The 21,148-nt window shown below is 44.8% G+C and overlaps 2 protein-coding genes across 3 annotated transcripts in view; one reads left to right on the top strand and one right to left on the bottom strand.

Annotated features, from left to right (window-relative positions):
* Positions 1-42: 42 nt before the first annotated feature.
* LOC116360171 (prostaglandin D2 receptor 2-like) lies at positions 43-18,320 on the bottom strand. The gene is made up of 5 exons (XM_031814984.1): positions 18,098-18,320; positions 5,820-6,046; positions 3,980-4,092; positions 2,042-2,190; positions 43-1,329 (listed from the first exon to the last, which is right to left on the bottom strand). Exons 2-5 carry the CDS (start codon positions 5,996-5,998, stop codon positions 397-399), a joined length of 1,374 nt encoding a protein of 457 aa, XP_031670844.1. The 5' UTR covers positions 5,999-6,046; positions 18,098-18,320; the 3' UTR covers positions 43-396.
* A 1,028-nt stretch (positions 18,321-19,348) lies between these two features.
* The window catches only part of LOC109876204 (von Willebrand factor A domain-containing protein 7), a 28,915-nt gene continuing 27,115 nt past the window's right edge, over positions 19,349-21,148 (top strand). For both annotated transcript variants that reach the window (XM_031815024.1, XM_031815025.1), the window contains exon 1: positions 19,349-19,433. The gene's annotated coding sequence lies outside the window, so the exon portion shown is untranslated. The remainder of the gene's footprint in view (positions 19,434-21,148) is intronic.

The raw sequence follows: 21,148 nt of genomic DNA, 5'->3' as shown, positions 1-21,148 counted from the left end.
TCAACAGCGTCATACACAGTATAAATACAGACAACAGACAATGCACAGACAGAATACAGACACACAGTCAACACACATATTGATAGACAACTGCTTTCAAGAACACACACACACACAATTTCCACCAAAACGATGTCAGAGAATGAACTCTTTGTGAAGTGCCAGATCATTTTGTTATCATATTAATATTCTACAAACGGTCACAAAAAACATTGAATTCAAGTTAAAGAGAAACAACTAGTTAAACATGGACAGTTATTGAGGAACAGTTAAAGAATAGGACAGGATGTAGTAATATACAGCACAGGAAGGACTCCTGGAGGCCAGCAGAACAACAGAGGTGATTCTTATTGTCTCAGTTGATGTCAACGACATTTTCTCATTCTCAGTATATAGTCAGTTCAGAGGGTCCTCTCCTTGCTCCAGGTCTCCACAACTGGCTTTGAAGTTGTGGTTGATGGAGGCAGAGGAGGGCAGATGGTCTTCCTGGAGATGCGGAGACCCTGGAGTTCCCAGACAGCTTGGTGACGATAATGAGTTCCCTCCCAGGCTCCCCCTTCCCTTCCTCCACCCCTTCCTGATACTCAACCCCAGCCCCCCCTCTCCTACTCCACCCATCCCTCCCTCCTCCACCAGTCCCTCCATCAGCGCCCCCAGACTCTGTCTGATCCGGACGCAGAAGTTGGGACAGCTGAACGCGTATAGCACCGGGTTTAACACCGGGTTTAGGAAGGCAAAGGTCGTCGCTATTGGCAACCCCACCTCCACCAACACGACCTTGGTTGGCCAGTACTGGGCGGCAACCTCAATGAGGCAGAACACGTGATAAGGCGCCCAGCAGAGGGCAAACGTCGCGATGACTGATGTCACCATTTTGGTGAAGCCACGGGATAGGCCGGGCTCGGTCCGTCTAGAAGACAATTTGATGGAGGTGGAGGTAGGGGTGGAGCCTTTTGGGTTGGGGGTGGAGCTTTTGGTGTTTGTGTTGGGTTTTGACTCTCTACGTTCCACGTTGGTAACAATCAAAGCCCCAGTGAGTCTACTACTGCTGTTATTCCTCCTCCTCTTCCTCCTCTGGCTCAGACTGATGCCAAAGAGGGCGTAGCTCCCTGCAATCACCACTAGGGGGAGTAGGAACGCCAGGAACGTCTTGGACACTGCGGTCGCCGCCTGCCGTACCCTACAGTCCCTCTCCAGCATCCCTGGCGACGAGTACAATCCAAAATGGTGGTAGCAGAGCTTCCTTCCGTCCGTCTTCTCCGTCACCGCCCGGAACAGGAAGTAAGGGAAGGTGTTGGCCGCCGCCCACAACCAGCCCAAAGCACACACCTTGGAAGAAGAGAAAGGAGATTAGAAGATGACTTCATTGTCCAGTGCATGGATGTCTAACAGAAACGTGTCTTCTGCCTTATGCACTTTAGACATAGTTATTATTAAAGTGTCTACAATATTATAACAACGGGCAACACCCTATTGATGATTAAACACAGAGACACTGGAAACACTCACAGGTCATCATAATACATTATATAATCACATCATCAATGTACGAAAACAGAACTAATGATGTAACAGAACTAATGACGTAACAGAACTAATGATGTAACAGAACTAATGACGTAAAAGAACTAATGACGTAACAGAACTAATGACGTAACAGAACTAATGACGTAACAGAACTAATGACGTAACAGAACTAATGACGTAACAGAACTAATGACGCAACAGAACTAATGACGTAACAGAACTAATGACGTAACAGAACTAATGACGTAACAGAACTAATGACGTAACAGAACTAATGACGTAACATAACTAATGACGTAACAGAACTAATGACGTAACTGACGTAACAGAACTAATGACGTAACAGAACGAATGACGTAACAGAACTAATGACGTAACAGAACTAATGACGTAACAGAACTAATGACGCAACAGAACTAATGACGCAACAGAACTAATGACGCAACAGAACTAATGATGTAACAGAACTAATGACGCAACAGAACTAATGACGTAACAAAACAGAAAGTAAAACCTTCCAGGCGGTGCTGATGGAGCGGTGGTTCTGGCTCCAGACGGGCCGCGCCACCAGGAGACAGCGGTCCAGAGAAATGGCCGCCAGGAGGAAGGCTGACACAAACATGTTGAGGAAGAAGACTGAGGACTGGGCCGTACACAGCAGACCTAGAGGATAGGATCAACTTTATTGTTCCCGAAGGGAAAACAGTGCTGCTGTATAGTAAACAACAATGGTCTAACTCATGTGGGACTGAGTGGCGCAGTGGTCTAAGGTACTGCATCGCAGTGCTAGAGGCGTCACTACAGACCTGGGTTCGATTACGGGCTGTATCACAACCAGCCGTGATCAGGAGTCCCATCGGGCTCCACACAATTGGCCCTGTGTTGTCCGGGTTAAGGGAGGGTTTGGCTGGTGTTTGCCATCATTGTAAATAAGATTAGTTGTTAACTGACTTGCCTAGTTAAATAAAGGTTCAATGAAAAATGTGACACATACACTATTAATCTAACATATCTCTCTATACACTACATGACCAACAGTATGTGGATACCTGCTCATCAAACATCTCATTCCAAAATCATGGGCATCAATATGGAGTTGGTTCCCTATTTGCTGCTATAACATCCTCCTCTCTCATGGCGGCAATGGCGGCATTGTCATGCTGATACAGGCAAGGGCCTTCCCCAAACTTTTGCCACAAAGTCGGAAGCACAGAATTGTCTAGAATGTAATTTAATGCTGTAGCGGTAAGATTTCCCTTCACTGGAACTAAGGGGCCTAGCCAGAACCATGAAAAACAGCTTCAGACTGTTATTCCTCATCCACCAACAACTTTAAAGATTGCACTATGCATTGGGAAAGGTAGTGTTCTCCTTGCATCTGCCAAACCCGGATTCGCCCGTCAGACTGCCAGATGTTGAATCACGATTCATCAGGCTAGAGAAAGCATTTCCACTGCTTCAGAGTCCAATGGCGGCGAGCATTACTCGACTCCAACCGATGCTTGGCATTGCGCATGGTGATCTTAGGCTTGTGTGTGGCTGCTCTGCCATGGAAACGCATTTCATGAAGCTCCTGACGAACTGTTCTTGTGCTGAAGTGGCTTTCAGAGGCGATTTTTATGCGCTACACACTTCAGCGGTCCCTTTCCGTGAGTTTGTGTGGCCTACCACTTTGTGGCTGAGCCGTTGTTGCTCCAAGACGTTTCCACTTCACAATAACAGCACTTGCAGTGGACCGGGGCAGCTCTAGCAGGGCAGAAATTTTACACTGACTTGTTGGAACGGTGGCATCCTATGACGTTGCCACGTTGAGCTCTTCAGTAAGGCCGTTCTACTGCAAATGTCTATGGAGACTGCATGGCTGTGTGCTTGAATTTATACACCTGTCTGCAACAGGTGTGGCTGAAATAGCCAAATCCACTCATTTGAAAGGGTGTCCACATACTTTTGTGTATGTAGTGTAGATTACCAATACCCATGTTGTACATATCTTGTACATACAGTATACATATATATATATTTAATGCACACTGTCAGTGGCTTACTAGTTTAGCTCCTACGTATTGCTATTAATGTATTTCAATGTAGGCGTACCTATAGACACGACAATGGAGAGGCTGTTGTCATAAAGCCCCTAGTCATCAGAATGGCAGAATTTGTCAGCCATTTTATCTGGGACCCTCTATTATTAAATCAAATCAAATCAAATTTGTCACATACACATGGTTAGCAGATGTTAATCTGCTAACCATAGATGTAGAAGTAGAATAGAATAGAAGTAGAATTCACATCTACCCAGCGGTTATAAAATAAAATGCCTGAGTGGAGTTCCCACCTCTGGAGTTGAGCAGGAAAGGAAGTTAGGTTGAGTTAGCTATATCCCGGAAAACCGGATGCATCTGGTTGTTGGCAACTCCACTAACGGTGACTGATATATGGTCTATGGGCGTACCTCCCAGCTCCCAGCTGTGTGAGGAGTGCAGGTAGTGTGTAAAGAGAGGGAGGGTCAGCGTAGCCAGGAAGTCTGACAGGGCCAGGTTGAGAACCCAGACAGAGGCCACGGTCCTGTGAAGAAAAAAGAAGGGAATTCACTTTATTCCCAACTTATTCTGGTCCCTCCGGACGCCACACACACTGTCTAAGCAGAAAACACTGACACAACCTGTGAACCAGGGTAGAATTGAAAGCAGCCAATTCAGGAAATAAACTCATGTTGCAATTCAATAGTATAAAATAATGACATTTATTTTCAGTAACTTCTCAATAAAGTGAAAAGCAGAAGCCATTTTCTTTCAAAAGTTTTACATGTCTGCATTGTTTATTCAAATCGCTTCATGTAGATATGAGCCAAACCCTGCTGTGAACACACACGCACACACACACAGCAACCCCCCCCCCACACCCACCACACACACACACGCACACACACACACACACACACACACACACACAGCAACCCCCCCCCACACCCACCACACACACACACACACACACACAGCAACCCCCCCCCCCCCACACACACCACACACACAGCAACCCCCCCCCCCACACCCACACCCACCACACACACATACACACAGCAACCCCCCCCCACACCCACCACACACACACACAGCAACCCCCCCCCACACCCACCACACACACAATTAAACACCCCACCACAAGCACACAGCAACCCCCACCACACACACACACGCACACACACACACACAGCAACCCCCCCCACACCCACCACACACACACAATTAATCCCCCCACCACACACACACAGCAACCCCCCCCCCCCCCCACACCCACCACACACACAATTAAACACCCCACCACACGCACACAGCAACCCCCCCCACACCCACCACACACACACACGCACACACACACACACAGCAACCCCCCCCCACACCCACCACACACACACAATTAAACCCCCCACCACACACACACAGCAACCCCCCCACACCCACCACACACACAATTAAACCCCCCACCACACACACACACAGCAACCCCCCACACCCACCACACACACACACACAGCAACCCCCCCACCACACACACAGCAACCCCTCCACACCCACCACACACACAAATAAACCCCCCACCACACACACACAGCAACCCCCCCACACCCACCACACACACACAGCAACCCCCCCACACCCACCACACACACAAAGGACCCCCCCCCACCACACACACACAGCAACCCCCCCACACCCACCACACACACAAAGAAACCCCCCACCACACACACAAAGAAACCCCCCACCACACACACAGCAACCCCCCCACACCCACCACACACACACAGCAACCCCCCACACCCACCACACACACACAGCAACCCCCCCACACCCACCACACACACAAAGAAACCCCCCACCACACACACAAAGGATCCCCCCACCACACACACAGCAACCCCCCCACACCCACCACACACACACAGCAACCCCCCCACACACAAAGAAACCCCCCACCACACACACAGCAACCCCCCCACACCCACCACACACACAAATAAACCCCACACCACACACACACAGCAACCCCCCCACCCCCACCACAGACACAGCAACCCCCCACACCCACCACACACACACACACAGCAACCCCCCCACCACACACACAGCAACCCCTCCACACCCACCACACACACACAGCAACCCCCCCCCACCACACACACAGCAACCCCCCCACACCCACCACACACACAGCAACCCCCCCACACCCACCACACACACAGCAACCCCCCCACCACACACACACCAACCACACACCACCAGCCAACCTACCGGCGGCGCAGGCGGAAGCCGACCACCCAGAGGACCAGAGCGTTCTCCAGGATACCCAGACAGGAGACCAGGCCGTGGACCCACACCACCACCAGGTTGACCCCCGTGTTGTTGTTCAGAGAGTGGTCCAGCATGGTCTGGAGGAGAGGACAGAACGCAGAGGAGGAGGAGTTGAACATCCTGGAGGAGAGTGATGAGGAAGTGGAGGACAGTTGTAGGTCTTGGATCTGGAGGGAAAGAGAGGGATGAATGGGTGGTATATATGCTGTTGTAGAAAGGGCAGACCACAGAGGAGGAGGAGTTAGACATTATGGCTCTGGAGAGAAAGAGAGAGAGAGGGGGGGGGAGGGGAGAGAGAGACAGAGAGACACAGATAAGGATAAAGGGTGACAGAAAGAGAGAAATAGTGAGCGTGAGAGAGAGAGAGAGAGAGAGAAAGAGGTGGGAGGGGGAAATTAGATGAGTGACATGTAATGTCATTGTGACATATGGTGACATTAACCATGAGTCTTTTCCATGTGCAGGCAGACAGACAGGTACCATACATTACTGTAGTGGGCAGAAATCCACTACTGGGCCTATATTTTTTCCATTACATGAAATGATCCACTTATGGCCTGTAAATAGGGTACTCTTGACTCATGACATTAACTGTGATTACATTCATCTACAGTATTAACAACTTTAAGATCCTCATCACTGATGATGGGGTGGACCAAGTCTTTTCCTGTTCATGTGTTTTGGAAAGCTTGGAACCCTCATTATCCTGCTTGCAAAACCTTACTGGGAAAAACACCAAAATGACTGTGCCATCTGATTGCTCACACCTGTTACTGCAAGTTTGGATGGCTGTTTCTTCAGCTTACCGTATGCTTTACATTTGAAACAGTTTGGCCATGTATTATGATAACATTTTGTGACGTTTTTGTTAGTTTTGGTCTTCGGCTGTTCGTGCACGTCCATTTGTTTTTGTTAGGATTAGGGTTAGGGTTAGGATTAGGGTTAGGGTTAGGGTTAGGGTTAGGATTAGGTAACTGAAGTCTTGGTGATTGGTCAGCAGTACTTCTCCTAGTAGGAGTGGGGGACCTTTTCAGTAAAAATGTCGAAATGAATGACAGATTTCTTGATTTAGCTTAGATTAATTTTGAGGAAGTGTTTCTGGCCATGCTGTTTCCGGCTATTTCTGGCTATGCTGTTGCTATGGTGGCTCAAGAGGGACAAACAACAGTAATATTGCTGCTTTTTTCAAATTTTACAATGCGAAGGTCTTTAGGGAGTATGAGACAGTCTCTTCTCCTAGCCAAGTTCTGCTAGGAGCAAACAGAACATATGTATGTGGACACATTTAGTCCTACTGGAATATATTTGTGGTTTTATCATGGGGATGATTTATTTTGGACAACTGTATACTGACTGACCAGAACTGGTGACATCCAAACTTTTACAAATGATTTGCTGCTGGAATCATTGGAATTTCTGTCTTGACGGATTTTGAACGGAATTGAATGTAACATTTGAATTCATTGGAAGACAGAGATTGTTGCCTAATTGCACCAGTGAGTTGATTTAATTTAGTGAGTCAGTGAGACAGACACAGTCATGCACATCTGCACGTCCGCACGCTCAGAGACAGACTGATAGTCAGAGAAGAAGACAGAGATGAGCATGATCACACTTTGCTCTCGAGAACCCATGGCACTAACGAGGCATTCTGCTTTATCCCAAGGGTTGTCAGCTGTGAGCTCTGCTTATCGGTTTGAACTATAGAAACGTCCATAATCATTGGTTGCAATACGGTTTTAACTATAGAAACGTCCATAATCATTGGTTGCAATACGGTTTAAACTATAGAAACGTCCATAATCATTGGTTGCAATACGGTTTTCGAAACATATGAAACTCATGTTCCATATCAGCAATAAATAATCCTTCAATTAAGGAAGAGACACTTAACATAGCAGGTTAGCACAGATAGCAGGTTAGCACAGATAGCAGGTTAGCACAGATAGCAGGTTAGCACAGATAGCAGGTTAGCACAGATAGCAGATTAGCACAGATAGCAGGTTAGCACAGATAGCAGGTTAGCACACAGGCAGTGTGGGAACACTAACCGTAACCCTGTGGAGTTTTTTTCCTTTTCTTCTCCCCCTGATATGAAATATGTTGTACGTTCCTTATGTTTCCAAAACCATACCGCAAGCTATGCATTTTAATGTTCAGAACGAGCATCAGGGCTCTTCATTAACAAAACTCCCCCGGACAGAAGATACCTTCTTGAATAGACGCTAAAGGTAGATAAACTTGTGTCTATGAATGACAGTGATGGATAGACATATGGTGGTGGTGGTGGTGGTGGTTGGAGTGGTCCTACACTATGATAGATAGATGGTGGTGATTGGAGTGGTCCTACACTATGATAGATAGATGGTGGTGGTTGGAGTGGTCCTACACTATGATAGATAGATGGTGGTGCTGGTTGGAGTGGTCCTACACTATGATAGATAGATGGTGGTGGTGATTGGAGTGGTCCTACACTATGATAGATAGATGGTGGTGGTGGTTGGAGTGGTCCTACACTATGATAGATAGATGGTGGTGGTTGGAGTGGTCCTACACTATGATAGATTGATGGTTGGAGTGGTCCTACACTATGATAGATAGATGGTGGTGGTTGGAGTGGTCCTACACTATGATAGATAGATGGTGGTGGTGGTGGTTGGAGTTGTCCTACACTATGATAGATAGATGGTGGTGGTGATTGGAGTGGTCCTACACTATGATAGATAGATGGTGGTGGTGGTTGGAGTGGTCCTACACTATGATAGATAGATGGTGGTGGTTGGAGTGGTCCTACACTATGATAGATAGATGGTGGTGGTGGTTGGAGTTGTCCTACACTATGATAGATAGATGGTGGTGGTTAGAGTGGTCCTACACTATGATAGATAGATGGTGGTGGTTGGAGTGGTCCTACACTATGATAGATAGATAGATGGTGGTGGTGATTGGAGTGGTCCTACACTATGATAGATAGATGGTGGTGGTGGTTGGAGTGGTCCTACACTATGATAGATAGATGGTGGTGGTGGTTGGAGTGGTCCTACACTATGATAGATAGATAGATGGTGGTGATTGGAGTGGTCCTACACTATGATAGATAGATGGTGGTTGGAGTGGTCCTACACTATGATAGATAGATGGTGGTTGGAGTTGTCCTACACTATGATAGATAGATGGTGGTGGTGGTTGGAGTGGTCCTACACTATGATAGATAGATGGTGGTGGTGGTTGGAGTTGTCCTACACTATGATAGATAGATGGTGGTGGTGGTTGGAGTGGTCCTACACTATGATAGATAGATGGTGGTGGTGGTTGGAGTTGTCCTACACTATGATAGATAGATGGTGGTGGTTGGAGTGGTCCTACACTATGATAGATAGATGGTGGTGGTGGTTGGAGTGGTCCTACACTATGATAGATAGATGGTGGTGGTGATTGGAGTGGTCCTACACTATGATAGATACAGTAGATCGTGGTGGTGATTGGAGTTGTCCTACACTATGATAGATAGATAGATAGATAGATGGTGGTGGTGATTGGAGTTGTCCTACACTATGATAGATAGATAGATGGTGGAGTGGTTCTACACTATGATAGATAGATGGTGGTGGTGATTGGAGTGGTCCTACACTATGATAGATAGATGGTGGTGGTTGGAGTGGTCCTACACTATGATAGATAGATGGTGGTGATTGGAGTGGTCCTACACTATGATAGATAGATGGTGGTGGTGATTGGAGTGGTCCTACACTATGATAGATAGATGGTGGTGGTGATTGGAGTGGTCCTACACTATGATAGATAGATGGTGGTGGTGGTTGGAGTTGTCCTACACTATGATAGATAGATGGTGGTGGTTGGAGTGGTCCTACACTATGATAGATAGATGGTGGTGGTGGTTGGAGTGGTCCTACACTATGATAGATAGATGGTGGTGGTGATTGGAGTGGTCCTACACTATGATAGATAGATGGTGGTGGTGGTTGGAGTGGTCCTACACTATGATAGATAGATGGTGGTGATTGGAGTGGTCCTACACTATGATAGATAGATGGTGGTGGTGGTGGTTGGAGTGGTCCTACACTATGATAGATAGATAGATGGTGGTGGTTGGAGTGGTCCTACACTATGATAGATAGATAGATGGTGGTGATTGGAGTGGTCCTACACTATGATAGATAGATGGTGGTGGTGGTGGTTGGAGTGGTCCTACACTATGATAGATAGATGGTGGTGGTGGTTGGAGTGGTCCTACACTATGATAGAAAGATGGTGGTGGTTGGAGTGGTCCTACACTATGATAGATAGATGGTGGTGGTGGTTGGAGTGGTCCTACACTATGATAGATAGATGGTGGTGGTGATTGGAGTGGTTCTACACTATGATAGATAGATGGTGGTGGTTGGAGTGGTCCTACACTATGATAGATAGATGGTGGTGGTGGTTGGAGTGGTCCTACACTATGATAGATAGATGGTGGTGGTGATTGGAGTGGTCCTACACTATGATAGATAGATGGTGATTGGAGTGGTTCTACACTATGATAGATAGATGGTGATTGGAGTGGTTCTACACTATGATAGATAGATGGTGGTGGTGATTGGAGTTGTCCTACACTATGATAGATAGATGGTGATTGGAGTGGTTCTACACTATGATAGATAGATGGTGGTGGTGATTGGAGTTGTCCTACACTATGATAGATACAGTAGATCGTGGTGGTGATTGGAGTTGTCCTACACTATGATAGATAGATAGATAGATGGTGGTGGTGATTGGAGTTGTCCTACACTATGATAGATAGATAGATGGTGGAGTGGTTCTACACTATGATAGATAGATAGATAGATAGATAGATAGATAGATAGATAGATAGATAGATAGATAGATAGATAGATAGATAGATAGATAGATAGATAGATAGATAGATAGATAGATAGATAGATAGATAGATAGATAGATAGATAGATAGATAGATAGATAGATAGATAGATAGATAGATAGATAGATAGATAGATAGATAGATAGATAGATAGATATATGGTGGTGGTGATTGCAGTTGTCCTACACTATGATAGATACAGTAGATGGTGGTGGTGATTGGAGTTGTCGAACACTATGATAGATACAGTAGATGGTGGTGGTGATTGGAGTTGTCCTACACTATGATAGATACAGTAGATGGTGGTGGTGATTGGAGTTGTCCTACACTATGATAGATACAGTAGATGGTGGTGGTGATTGGAGTTGTCCTACACTATGACACAATTGAATTTCCAAGGAGAAATCCACAAGATCCATGATCTCACCATTCTTTTGGACAGATGTTTTTTTTTATGCTCCGGAGTTTAGAATTTTAGTGGCACCCAGAGACCTAACAGTTGGGGAGAGTTAACAGAGACCTAACAGCTGGGGAGAGTTAACAGAGACCTAACAGCTGGGGAGAGTTAACAGAGACCTAACAGCTGGGGAGAGTTAACAGAGACCTAACAGCTGGGGAGAGTTAACAGAGACCTAACAGCTGTGGAGAGTTAACAGCACATGTTTCATTTGCAGTGGGCATTACTGTCAGTCCTCAAAGATGAAATGACTTTACCGTTTGAAATTTTCATCATGTTTTCTCATCAAAGTAAAAACAAAACACCCACAGTCAGTGATCTGATCTCTGATCTCTGTCAAAACATTTGTTTTATTCTGTCTTTGAAAACATTTGACAAATTGATTATATTTACACATCTCACACTCTCTATTCTACTAATAATAAAGCCTTTCATTGAGGTTGGGTGTGTGGTGGGACGGAGGCAGAGGTGCGCCCCCCTTTTGGTCCCCGGGACCAGGATTGAGAAACACTACCTTTGTACAATGTAAAAATGTCCATGACCTTGAGTATCCATGACCCATCTAACTGTCTACTACTATACCAAGTAACCTGAATATGCAAATCATGACCCATCTAACTGTCTGCAACTGTACCAAGTAACCTGAATATGTAAATCATGACCCATCTAACTGTCTGCAACTGTACCAAGTAACCTGAATATGTAAATCATGACCCATCTAACTGTCTGCAACTTTACCAAGTAACCTGAATATGTAAATAATGACCCATCTAACTGTCTGCAACTGTACCAAGTAACCTGAATATGTAAATCATATAATAACCTGAAACATGAAATATGCAAACTGGAAAAAGATCTACTCAGACAAAGAAATGAACTGCAGTTTGACAGTAAAAGGTGAGTCTTTTTCTTACTCTGTATCTCTCTCTATGACGTGACTTCTTACTGTTGGCTACCGAGGAAGCAGGGAAGGACCGTTCGTGACAGGGTCGGTGTGCGGCCGAATGAGTTGCCGCCCCTCTCCTGATGCGCACCGCATGTTTGTGTGACATGTTTTGACATGTTGTCACAGTGGGGAAAACCAAATATTTTCAAAAACTCCTTAAAAATGGTCTGTTTTGACAGAGATCAGATCATCCATCTGATTGTGGGTGTTTTGTATCTCCTTTGATGAGAAAACGTGATGAAAATGTCAACCAATCTCAAACGGTAAAGTCATTTCATCTTTGAGGACTGACAGTAATGCCCACTGCAAATGAAACATGTGCTGTTAACTCTCCCCAGCTGTTAGGTCTTTGTTAACTCTCCCCATCTGTTGGGTCTCTGTTAACTCTCCCCGGCTGTTAGGTCTCTGTTAACTTCCCCAGCTGTTAGGTCTCTGTTAACTTCCCCAGCTGTTAGGTCTCTGTTAACTCTCCCCGGCTGTTAGGTCTCTGTTAACTTCCCCAGCTGTTAGGTCTCTGTTAACTCTCCCCAGCTGTTAGGTCTCTGTTAACTCTCCCTGGCTGTTAGGTATCTGTTTACTCTGATGATGTAGAAGTAGAGAAAACATGAGTGTGTGAATATGAATCCCACCCCTCTACTATATATAGCCTCCTACTACTGTTGAAGCGCCACATCCTGTCTCTATATCCTCCTCATGTTTTCTCTAGCACTTCATTAGGAGTAGAATATCAGTGGATGATCTGATCTCTGTCAAAACATTTGGTTTTCCCTCCTGTGGCAGCAACATGTCAGATCTTGTTGCTGTAGTATATCTACTGGCTGCATACCAGACCAGGTCTTGGTATGACTGAGCACTTGTGCAATTCTGACAGACAGGGCGTGTTCAAAACACTCAGGCATGCCAAAGACAGAGTCAGGGGGTGAAAGCCAATGGTTTAAAGAGGCCATTTAACATAACAACAGTAGAACTGAGTCATGGCACGTTCATTTGGGGTGAGGTGGGGATGGAATGGGGGGGTGCCGCATGCAGTTACAGGTTAGATGTCAGCATATTTAGACCCCCCCCCCCACACACACACTCCTGTCAAATTGCGGTGTAAAGAACCCAAAATAAATACATGTTAGTATGCCATGCCTGTACATGAACAGCTAGACATCCTGGTTAGTTGACTTAAATAAATCCACCCACTCTGCAGCAGCATGACATCACCACTCTGGAACAACATGACATCACCACTCTGGAACAACATCACATCCCTACTCTGGAACAACATCACATCCCCACTCTGGAACAACATGATATCACCACTATGGAACAACATGACATCACCACTATGGAACAACATGACATCACCATTCTGGGACAACATCACCAACTCTGGAACAACATGACATCACCACTCTGGAACAACATGACATCACCACTCTGGAACAACATCACATCCCCACTCTGGAACAACATGATATCACCACTATGGAATAACATGATATCACCACTATGGAACAACATGACATCACCACTCTGGAACAACATGACATCACCACTCTGGAACAACATGACATCACCATTCTAGAACAACATCACCAACTCTGGAACAACATGACATCACCACTATGGAACAACATCACCACTCTGGAACAACAACAACATGCCACCACTCTGGAACAACATGACATCACCACTCTGGAACAACATGACATCCCTCTAGTGGTGTGGGGGCTGTGCTTTGGCAAAGTGGGTGGGGTTATATCCTTCCTGTTTGGCCCTGTCCGGGGGTGTCCTCGGATGGGGCCACAGTGTCTCCTGACCCCTCCTGTCTCAGCCTCCAGTATTTATGCTGCAGTAGTTTATGTGTCGGGGGGCTGGGGTCAGTTTGTTATATCTGGAGTACTTCTCCTGTCCTATTCGGTGTCCTGTGTGAATCTAAGTGTGCGTTCTCTAATTCTCTCCTTCTCTCTTTCTTTCTCTCTCTCGGAGGACCTGAGCCCTAGGACCATGCCCCAGGACTACCTGACATGATGACTCCTTGCTGTCCCCAGTCCACCTGGCCATGCTGCTGCTCCAGTTTCAACTTCCACCTGACTGTGCTGCTGCTCCAGTTTCAACTGTTCTGCCTTATTATTATTCGACCATGCTGGTCATTTATGAACATTTGAACATCTTGGCCATGTTCTGTTATAATCTCCACCCGGCACAGCCAGAAGAGGACTGGCCACCCCACATAGCCTGGTTCCTCTCTAGGTTTCTTCCTAGGTATTGGCCTTTCTAGGGAGTTTTTCCTAGCCACCGTGCTTCTACACCTGCATTGCTTGCTGTTTGGGGTTTTAGGCTGGGTTTCTGTACAGCACTTTGAGATATCAGCTGATGTACGAAGGGCTATATAAATACATTTGATTTGATTTGATTTGATTTGACATCACCACTCTGGAACAACAACAACATGACATCAACACTCTGGAACAACATGACATCACCACTCTGGAACAACATGACATCACCACTCTGGAACAACATGACATCACCACTCTAGAACAACATGACATCACCACTCTGGAACAACATCCCATCACCACTCTGGAACAACAACAACATGACATCACCACTCTGGAACAACATGACATCACCACTCTGGAACAACAACAACATGACATCACCACTCTGAAACAACAACATGACCACTCTGGAACAACATGATATCACCACTATGGAACAACATGACATCACCACTATGGAACAACATGACATCACCATTCTGGAACAACATCACCAACTCTGGAACAACATGACATCACCACTCTGGAACAACATCACATCACCACTCTGGAACAACATGAAATCACCACTCTGGAACAACATGACATCACCATTCTAGAACAACATCACCAACTCTGGAACAACATGACATCACCACTCTGGAACAACATGACATCACCACTATGGAACAACATCACCACTCTGGACCAACATCACCACTCTGGAACAACATGACATCACCACTCTGGAACAACATCACCACTCTGGAACAACATGACATCACCACTCTGGAACAACATGACATCACCACTCTGGAACAACATGACATCACCACTCGGGAACAACATCACATCACTAATCTGGAACAACATCCCATCACCACTCTGGAACAACATGACATCACCACTCGGGAACAACATGACATCACCACTCTGGAACAACATGACATCACCACTCTGGAACAACATGACATCACCACTCTGGAACAACATCACATCACTAATCTGGAACAACATCCCATCACCACTCTGGAACAACATGACATCACCACTCGGGAACAACATGACATCACCACTCGGGAGTAACATCCCATCATCCACACTTCTCCTAACCTGGCAGCAGTGTTGGAGAAGCTACTCTGAAAGTATAGTTTTACCAAGCTACCAATTTATTCACACTGGAAGAGGTTAAGCTACACTAAAGCTACCCTTTAGAAAAATGTATACTGAACAAAAATATAAATGCAACATGAAACAATTATAACAATTTTAATGAGTTGCAGTTCATATAAGGAAATCAGCCAATTGAAATAAATTCATAAGCCCTGATCTATAGACTTCATGACTGGGCAAGGGAGCCAGACCCAGCCAACCAGAATGAGTTTCTACCCACAAAAGGGCTTTATTACGGACAGAAATACTTCTGTTTCATCAGCTGTCCGGGTGGCTGGTCTCAGATGATCCAACAGGTGACGAAGCCGGATGTGGAGGTCCTAGGCTGGCATGGTTACACGTGGTCTGCGGTTGTGAGGTCGGTTGGACGTACTCCCAAATTCTCTAAAACAACATTGTTGCCACGGATTTGAATGTTCATTTCTCTACCATAAGCCACTTTTTTATTCCTTATTTTACCAGGTAAGTTGACTGAGAACACATTCTCATTTACAGCAACAACCTGGGGAATAGTTACAGGGGAGAGGGATGAATGAGCCAGTCATAAGCTGGGGGTGATAATTTAGCCAGGACACCAGGGTTAATACCCCGACTCTTACAATAAGTGCCATGGGATCTTTAGTGACCACAGAGAGTCATGACACCTGTTTAAAGTCCCATTCAAAAGACAGCACCCTGCAATGTCCCGGGGAATTGGAATATTCATTTTAGAATAGGGGAAAGGGTGGCTCCTACCAGACCCCCAACACCACTTCCAGCTGCATCTGGTCTCCCATCCAGGGACTGACCAGGACCAACAATGCTTAGCTTCAGAGGAAAGCCAACAGTGGGATGCAGGGTGGTATGCTGCTGTCTTTCAATGCACCCAAGTTGCACCGGTGTAATGCTCATGCTGTTGAATCAGCTTCTTGATATGCCACACCTGTCAGGTGGATGGATGATCTTGATAAAAGAGATATGCTCACTAACAGGGACGGAAGCTTTTTTGTTCCTTTGGAACATTTCTGGTATCTTTTATTTCAGCTCATGAAACATGAGACCAACACTTTACATGTTGCGTTTATATTTTTGTTCAGTATAGTTTCCTTAACTAAAGTTACACTGAAAAAGTAGTTAACTACATCCTAAATACTCAGTGAAAGATTATCATATGTAAATCTGAAATGTCATACTATACAAACTGCAAGAACAGAACCCTTTGAGGTCCTCTGTTAACAGAACATGTAATTTAACCTATTTAACTAAAAAACTATGATTCGAGTTAGAATTTGCCAGGTCTGAAAATAAATTCTTGCCTACTTCACCCATAAAGCAATTAACTACTGAAAACACTAACTAGATTTTAATTTACTATTTCAACTACCACCAAGCTACTGCAAAATGTACAATGCCTGGCAATGAAGTTCAGATGACGGAACACAGCACTGTACATGGTGTAGTGAGTTTACAGTGGCAGGATTGTGAGTTTGATTCCCATGGCCACCCACACGTACGCCTTGGATAAAACCATCTGCTGAGTGGCAGGATTGTGAGTTTGATTCCCATGGCCACCCATACGTACGCCTTGGATAAAACCATCTGCTGAGTGGCAGGATTGTGAGTTTGATTCCCATGGCCACCCATACGTACGCCTTGGATAAAACCATCTGCTGAGTGGCAGGATTGTGAGTTTGATTCCCATGGCCACCCATACGTACGCCTTGGATAAAACCATCTGCTGAGTGGCAGGATTGTGAGTTTGATTCCCATGGCCACCCATACGCCTTGGATAAAACCATCTGCTGAGTGGCAGGATTGTGAGTTTGATTCCCATGGCCACCCACACGTACGCCTTGGATAAAAGCATCTGCTGAGTGGCAGGATTGTGAGTTTGATTCCCACGGCCACCCATACGTACGCCTTGGATAAAACCATCTGCTGAGTGGCAGGATTGTGAGTTTGATTCCTACGGCCACCCACACGTACGCCTTGGATAAAAGCATCTGCTGAGTGGCAGATATTATTGCATCATGTAACAGTTATTACTTAACATCATGGTTCTCATTACAATGGAGTTACATTCCGTCATCAGTAGTTCATCAACCAGTTTATAGAAGAGCAGCCGGGTGTCTAACGGACCAGGGTGGAAATGCTACCAGATTGATATTACATCTTTGTGTTTTCGATATCTACAGTTTGTTTATATGTTGTTCTAAATAGGTAGAATGGAAGTGGTACAATTCAGATTAAAAGTTGCTTATTAACAACACCTTAACACTGCTAGCCATAATACTGCTCTCTGGCAACTAACTACTGTTGATACTGACACCTGGAATAATAACTAGTGTAGTCATACTAACTACTGTTGATACTGAGACCTGGAATAATAACTAGTGTAGTCATACTAACTACTGTTGATACTGAGACCTGGAATAAAAACTAGTGTAGTCATACTAACTACTGTTGATACTGAGACTATCTCTCTGTACCTGTAGCTACTGATGGTGAGTTAGCTCTGGTTACACTCACCAAGTAAACTGTAGTATTCTCAGTTGTAGGAGTGTTCTGTTCTTTCAGTCATTCCAGTATTCAGGTGGTTTGATTAAAGTCGTCCCCCTCCTCAGTGCAAGGTGATCCTGCTCGCTCTGTCACAGACATCTACGGTTCCTGCTCTGTCTCTTTCTACTCCTCTGTCTCTTTCTACTCCTCTGTCTCTGTCTACTCCTCTGTCTCTTTCTACACCTCTGTCTCTTTCTACTCCTCTGTCTCTTTCTACTCCTCTGTCTCTGTCTACTCCTCTGTCTCTTTCTACACCTCTGTCTCGTTCTACTCCTCTGTCTCTTTCTACTCCTCTGTCTCTGTCTACTCCTCTGTCTCTTTCTACTCCTCTGTCTCTTTCTACTCCTCTGGCTCTGTCTACTCCTCTGTCTCTTTCTACTCCTCTGTCTCTTTCTGTCTCTTTCTACTCCTCTGTCTACTCCTCTGTCTCTTTCTGTCTCTTTCTACTCCTCTGTCTGTTTCTACTCCTCTGTCTCTTTCTACTCCTCTGTCTCTTTCTACTCCTCTGTCTCTGTCTACTCCTCTGTCTCTTTCTACTCCTCTGTCTCTTTCTACTCCTCTGTCTCTTTCTACTCCTCTGTCTCTTTCTACTCCTCTGTCTCTTTCTACTCCTCTGTCTCTGTCTACTCCTCTGTCTCTTTCTACTCCTCTGGCTCTGTCTACTCCTCTGTCTCTTTCTACTCCTCTGTCTCTTTCTACTCCTCTGTCTCTTTCTACTCCTCTGTCTCTTTCTACTCCTCTGTCTCTGTCTACTCCTCTGTCTCTTTCTACTCCTCTGGCTCTGTCTACTCCTCTGTCTCTTTCTACTCCTCTGTCTCTTTCTACTCCTCTGTCTCTTTCTGTCTCTTTCTACTCCTCTGTCTACTCCTCTGTCTCTTTCTGTCTCTTTCTACTCCTCTGTCTGTTTCTACTCCTCTGTCTCTTTCTACTCCTCTGTCTCTTTCTACTCCTCTGTCTCTGTCTACTCCTCTGTCTCTTTCTACTCCTCTGTCTCTGTCTACTCCTCTGTCTCTTTCTACTCCTCTGTCTCTTTCTACTCCTCTATCTCTTTCTACTCCTCTTCTCAGGGCTCGTCACCATAAGGGGTGGAGCGAGAGAGGAAAGGAGGGAGAGAGACCAATGAGAGAATGAGGGGGTGGATGTGTGAAAAAGGGGTGAGGGGTGGGTGTGTGAAAGAGGGGTGAGGGGTGGGTGTGTGAAAGAGGGGATGTGGTATGTGTGAAAGAGGGGGTGTGGTCTGTGTGTGTGGGGATGGGGATGGGTAGAGATTGAAGGGACTAGAGGAAGTAAAAGCGCGAAAAACAAGGTAAGGATGAATATTTGTGCATTTTAAGATGGAAAATGAACATGTTTTAATTCTGACAGATGGTGTGTAACGTGCACATGTGTGAAGGAGGGTTTTCAGGGAGAAATAAGGACCATGTGAATCATTTCATTTTAATTGTGTTAGATGATGCTCGTCACGCGTCTTTGCAAATGCCAAAATCAATGTTGTATATGAATGCCAAAGTGCACTGCAGTCATATGGCTTAAGTCCTGTTGCAGTACAGAAACAAAATACTGGGACAGTTTCATGAGATTAAAGGGGCAGTCTGCCATTGTAAAAACAAAACAAACGTATTTAAAGTAATTCTCATGATGATGTATCAATCGCAAGTTTAAATTTAGCTTTAAACTTCAATTTTGTCCCCTTTTCAATGTCCTCATCTTTACATTATGGGAACAGTGATGTGTACCACACACTGTTGTTGTACTAAGCATGGAAAATTATCAGAACAAATGTTTATTTGATGCAAGACCAGATAGTATGAGGGTCAGGAGATTTGAAAATCAATACACAGGAAGACATATGTTCATCAACAGTTTAAGAGTTTAAAAGGATGCATTATGAATTAAACATATTATGTATATATGTGTCATTTAGAAAGAAGCAGAAAATCCCCCCCCCCAAAAAACAACCAAAAACATGCACCACCACGCCCATTATAATGATACAGAAAAATGTGCTCTCTGCCTCCATCTAGTGGTGGTGATTAGTAGCTTCACTGTATCAACTGAATATACTGTTATCAGTTATCAACTGCTATCCCTGACCCTGTGACCTCTGACCCTGTGACCTGCCCAACACCATCCCTTATAAAATCCCCTTTGAGTCCCACTATGTTACCATGACAACATAACAGATACACCTCACTCAGGGGGCAGAACCCTCTGATACTGTCACCGTCTACCTTGTGAAGTAAAGGATATATTACACCATAAAGTTGGAACCATCCACTCCCTGGTTGAAGAATGATGTTACCATCCAGAGTTAGTTTTGTCACCATCGTGACAAAAAACATGTATACCCACCATAATCGATGTAATCTCATCAGACTTCCTGTGAAACTAAAACCATAAATATACCTTGCTGTGGATTTACAGTTGAGTAACAGTGTGCAAAGCTGTCATGAAGGCAAAGGGTGGCTTCTTTGAAGAATCTCACAAATGAAATGATTTGTTCAACACTTCTTTGGTTACTACATGATTCCATATGTGTTATTTCATAGTTGTGATGTCTTCACCATTATTCTACATGATTCCATATGTGTTATTTCATAGTTGTGATGTCTTCACCATTATTCTACATGATTCCATATGTGTTATTTCATAGTTGTGATGTCTTCACCATTATTCTACATGATTCCATATGTGTTATTTCATAGTTGTGATGTCTTCACCATTATTCTACATGATTCCATATGTGTTATTTCATAGTTGTGATGTCTTCACCATTATTCTACATGATTCCATATGTGTTATTTCATAGTTGTGATGTCTTCACCATTATTCTACATGATTCCATATGTGTTATTTCATAGTTGTGATGTCTTCACCATTATTCTACATGATTCCATATGTGTCATTTCATAGTTTTGATGTCTTCACCATTATTCTACATGATTCCATATGTGTCATTTCATAGTTTTGATGTCTTCACCATTATTCTACATGATTCCATATGTGTCATTTCATAGTTTT

Source organism: Oncorhynchus kisutch, unplaced genomic scaffold, assembly GCF_002021735.2.
Source record: "Oncorhynchus kisutch isolate 150728-3 unplaced genomic scaffold, Okis_V2 Okis07a-Okis12b_hom, whole genome shotgun sequence".
Taxonomy (NCBI): domain Eukaryota; kingdom Metazoa; phylum Chordata; class Actinopteri; order Salmoniformes; family Salmonidae; genus Oncorhynchus; species Oncorhynchus kisutch.
Note: the sequence above shows the minus strand (reverse complement) of the source record. Positions and strands in the feature narration are given on the sequence as shown.

Coding starts and splice junctions, on each gene's coding strand:
- LOC116360171 (XM_031814984.1), bottom strand. CDS start 5,998: ATGTTCAACTCCTCCTCCTCTGCGTTCTGTCCTCTCCTCCAGACCATG. Junction 2,191..3,979: donor ACACAGCTGGGAGCTGGGAG/GTACGCCCATAG, acceptor CCTATCCTCTAG/GTCTGCTGTGTACGGCCCAG. Junction 1,330..2,041: donor CCATCAGCACCGCCTGGAAG/GTTTTACTTTCT, acceptor TCTTCTTCCAAG/GTGTGTGCTTTGGGCTGGTT.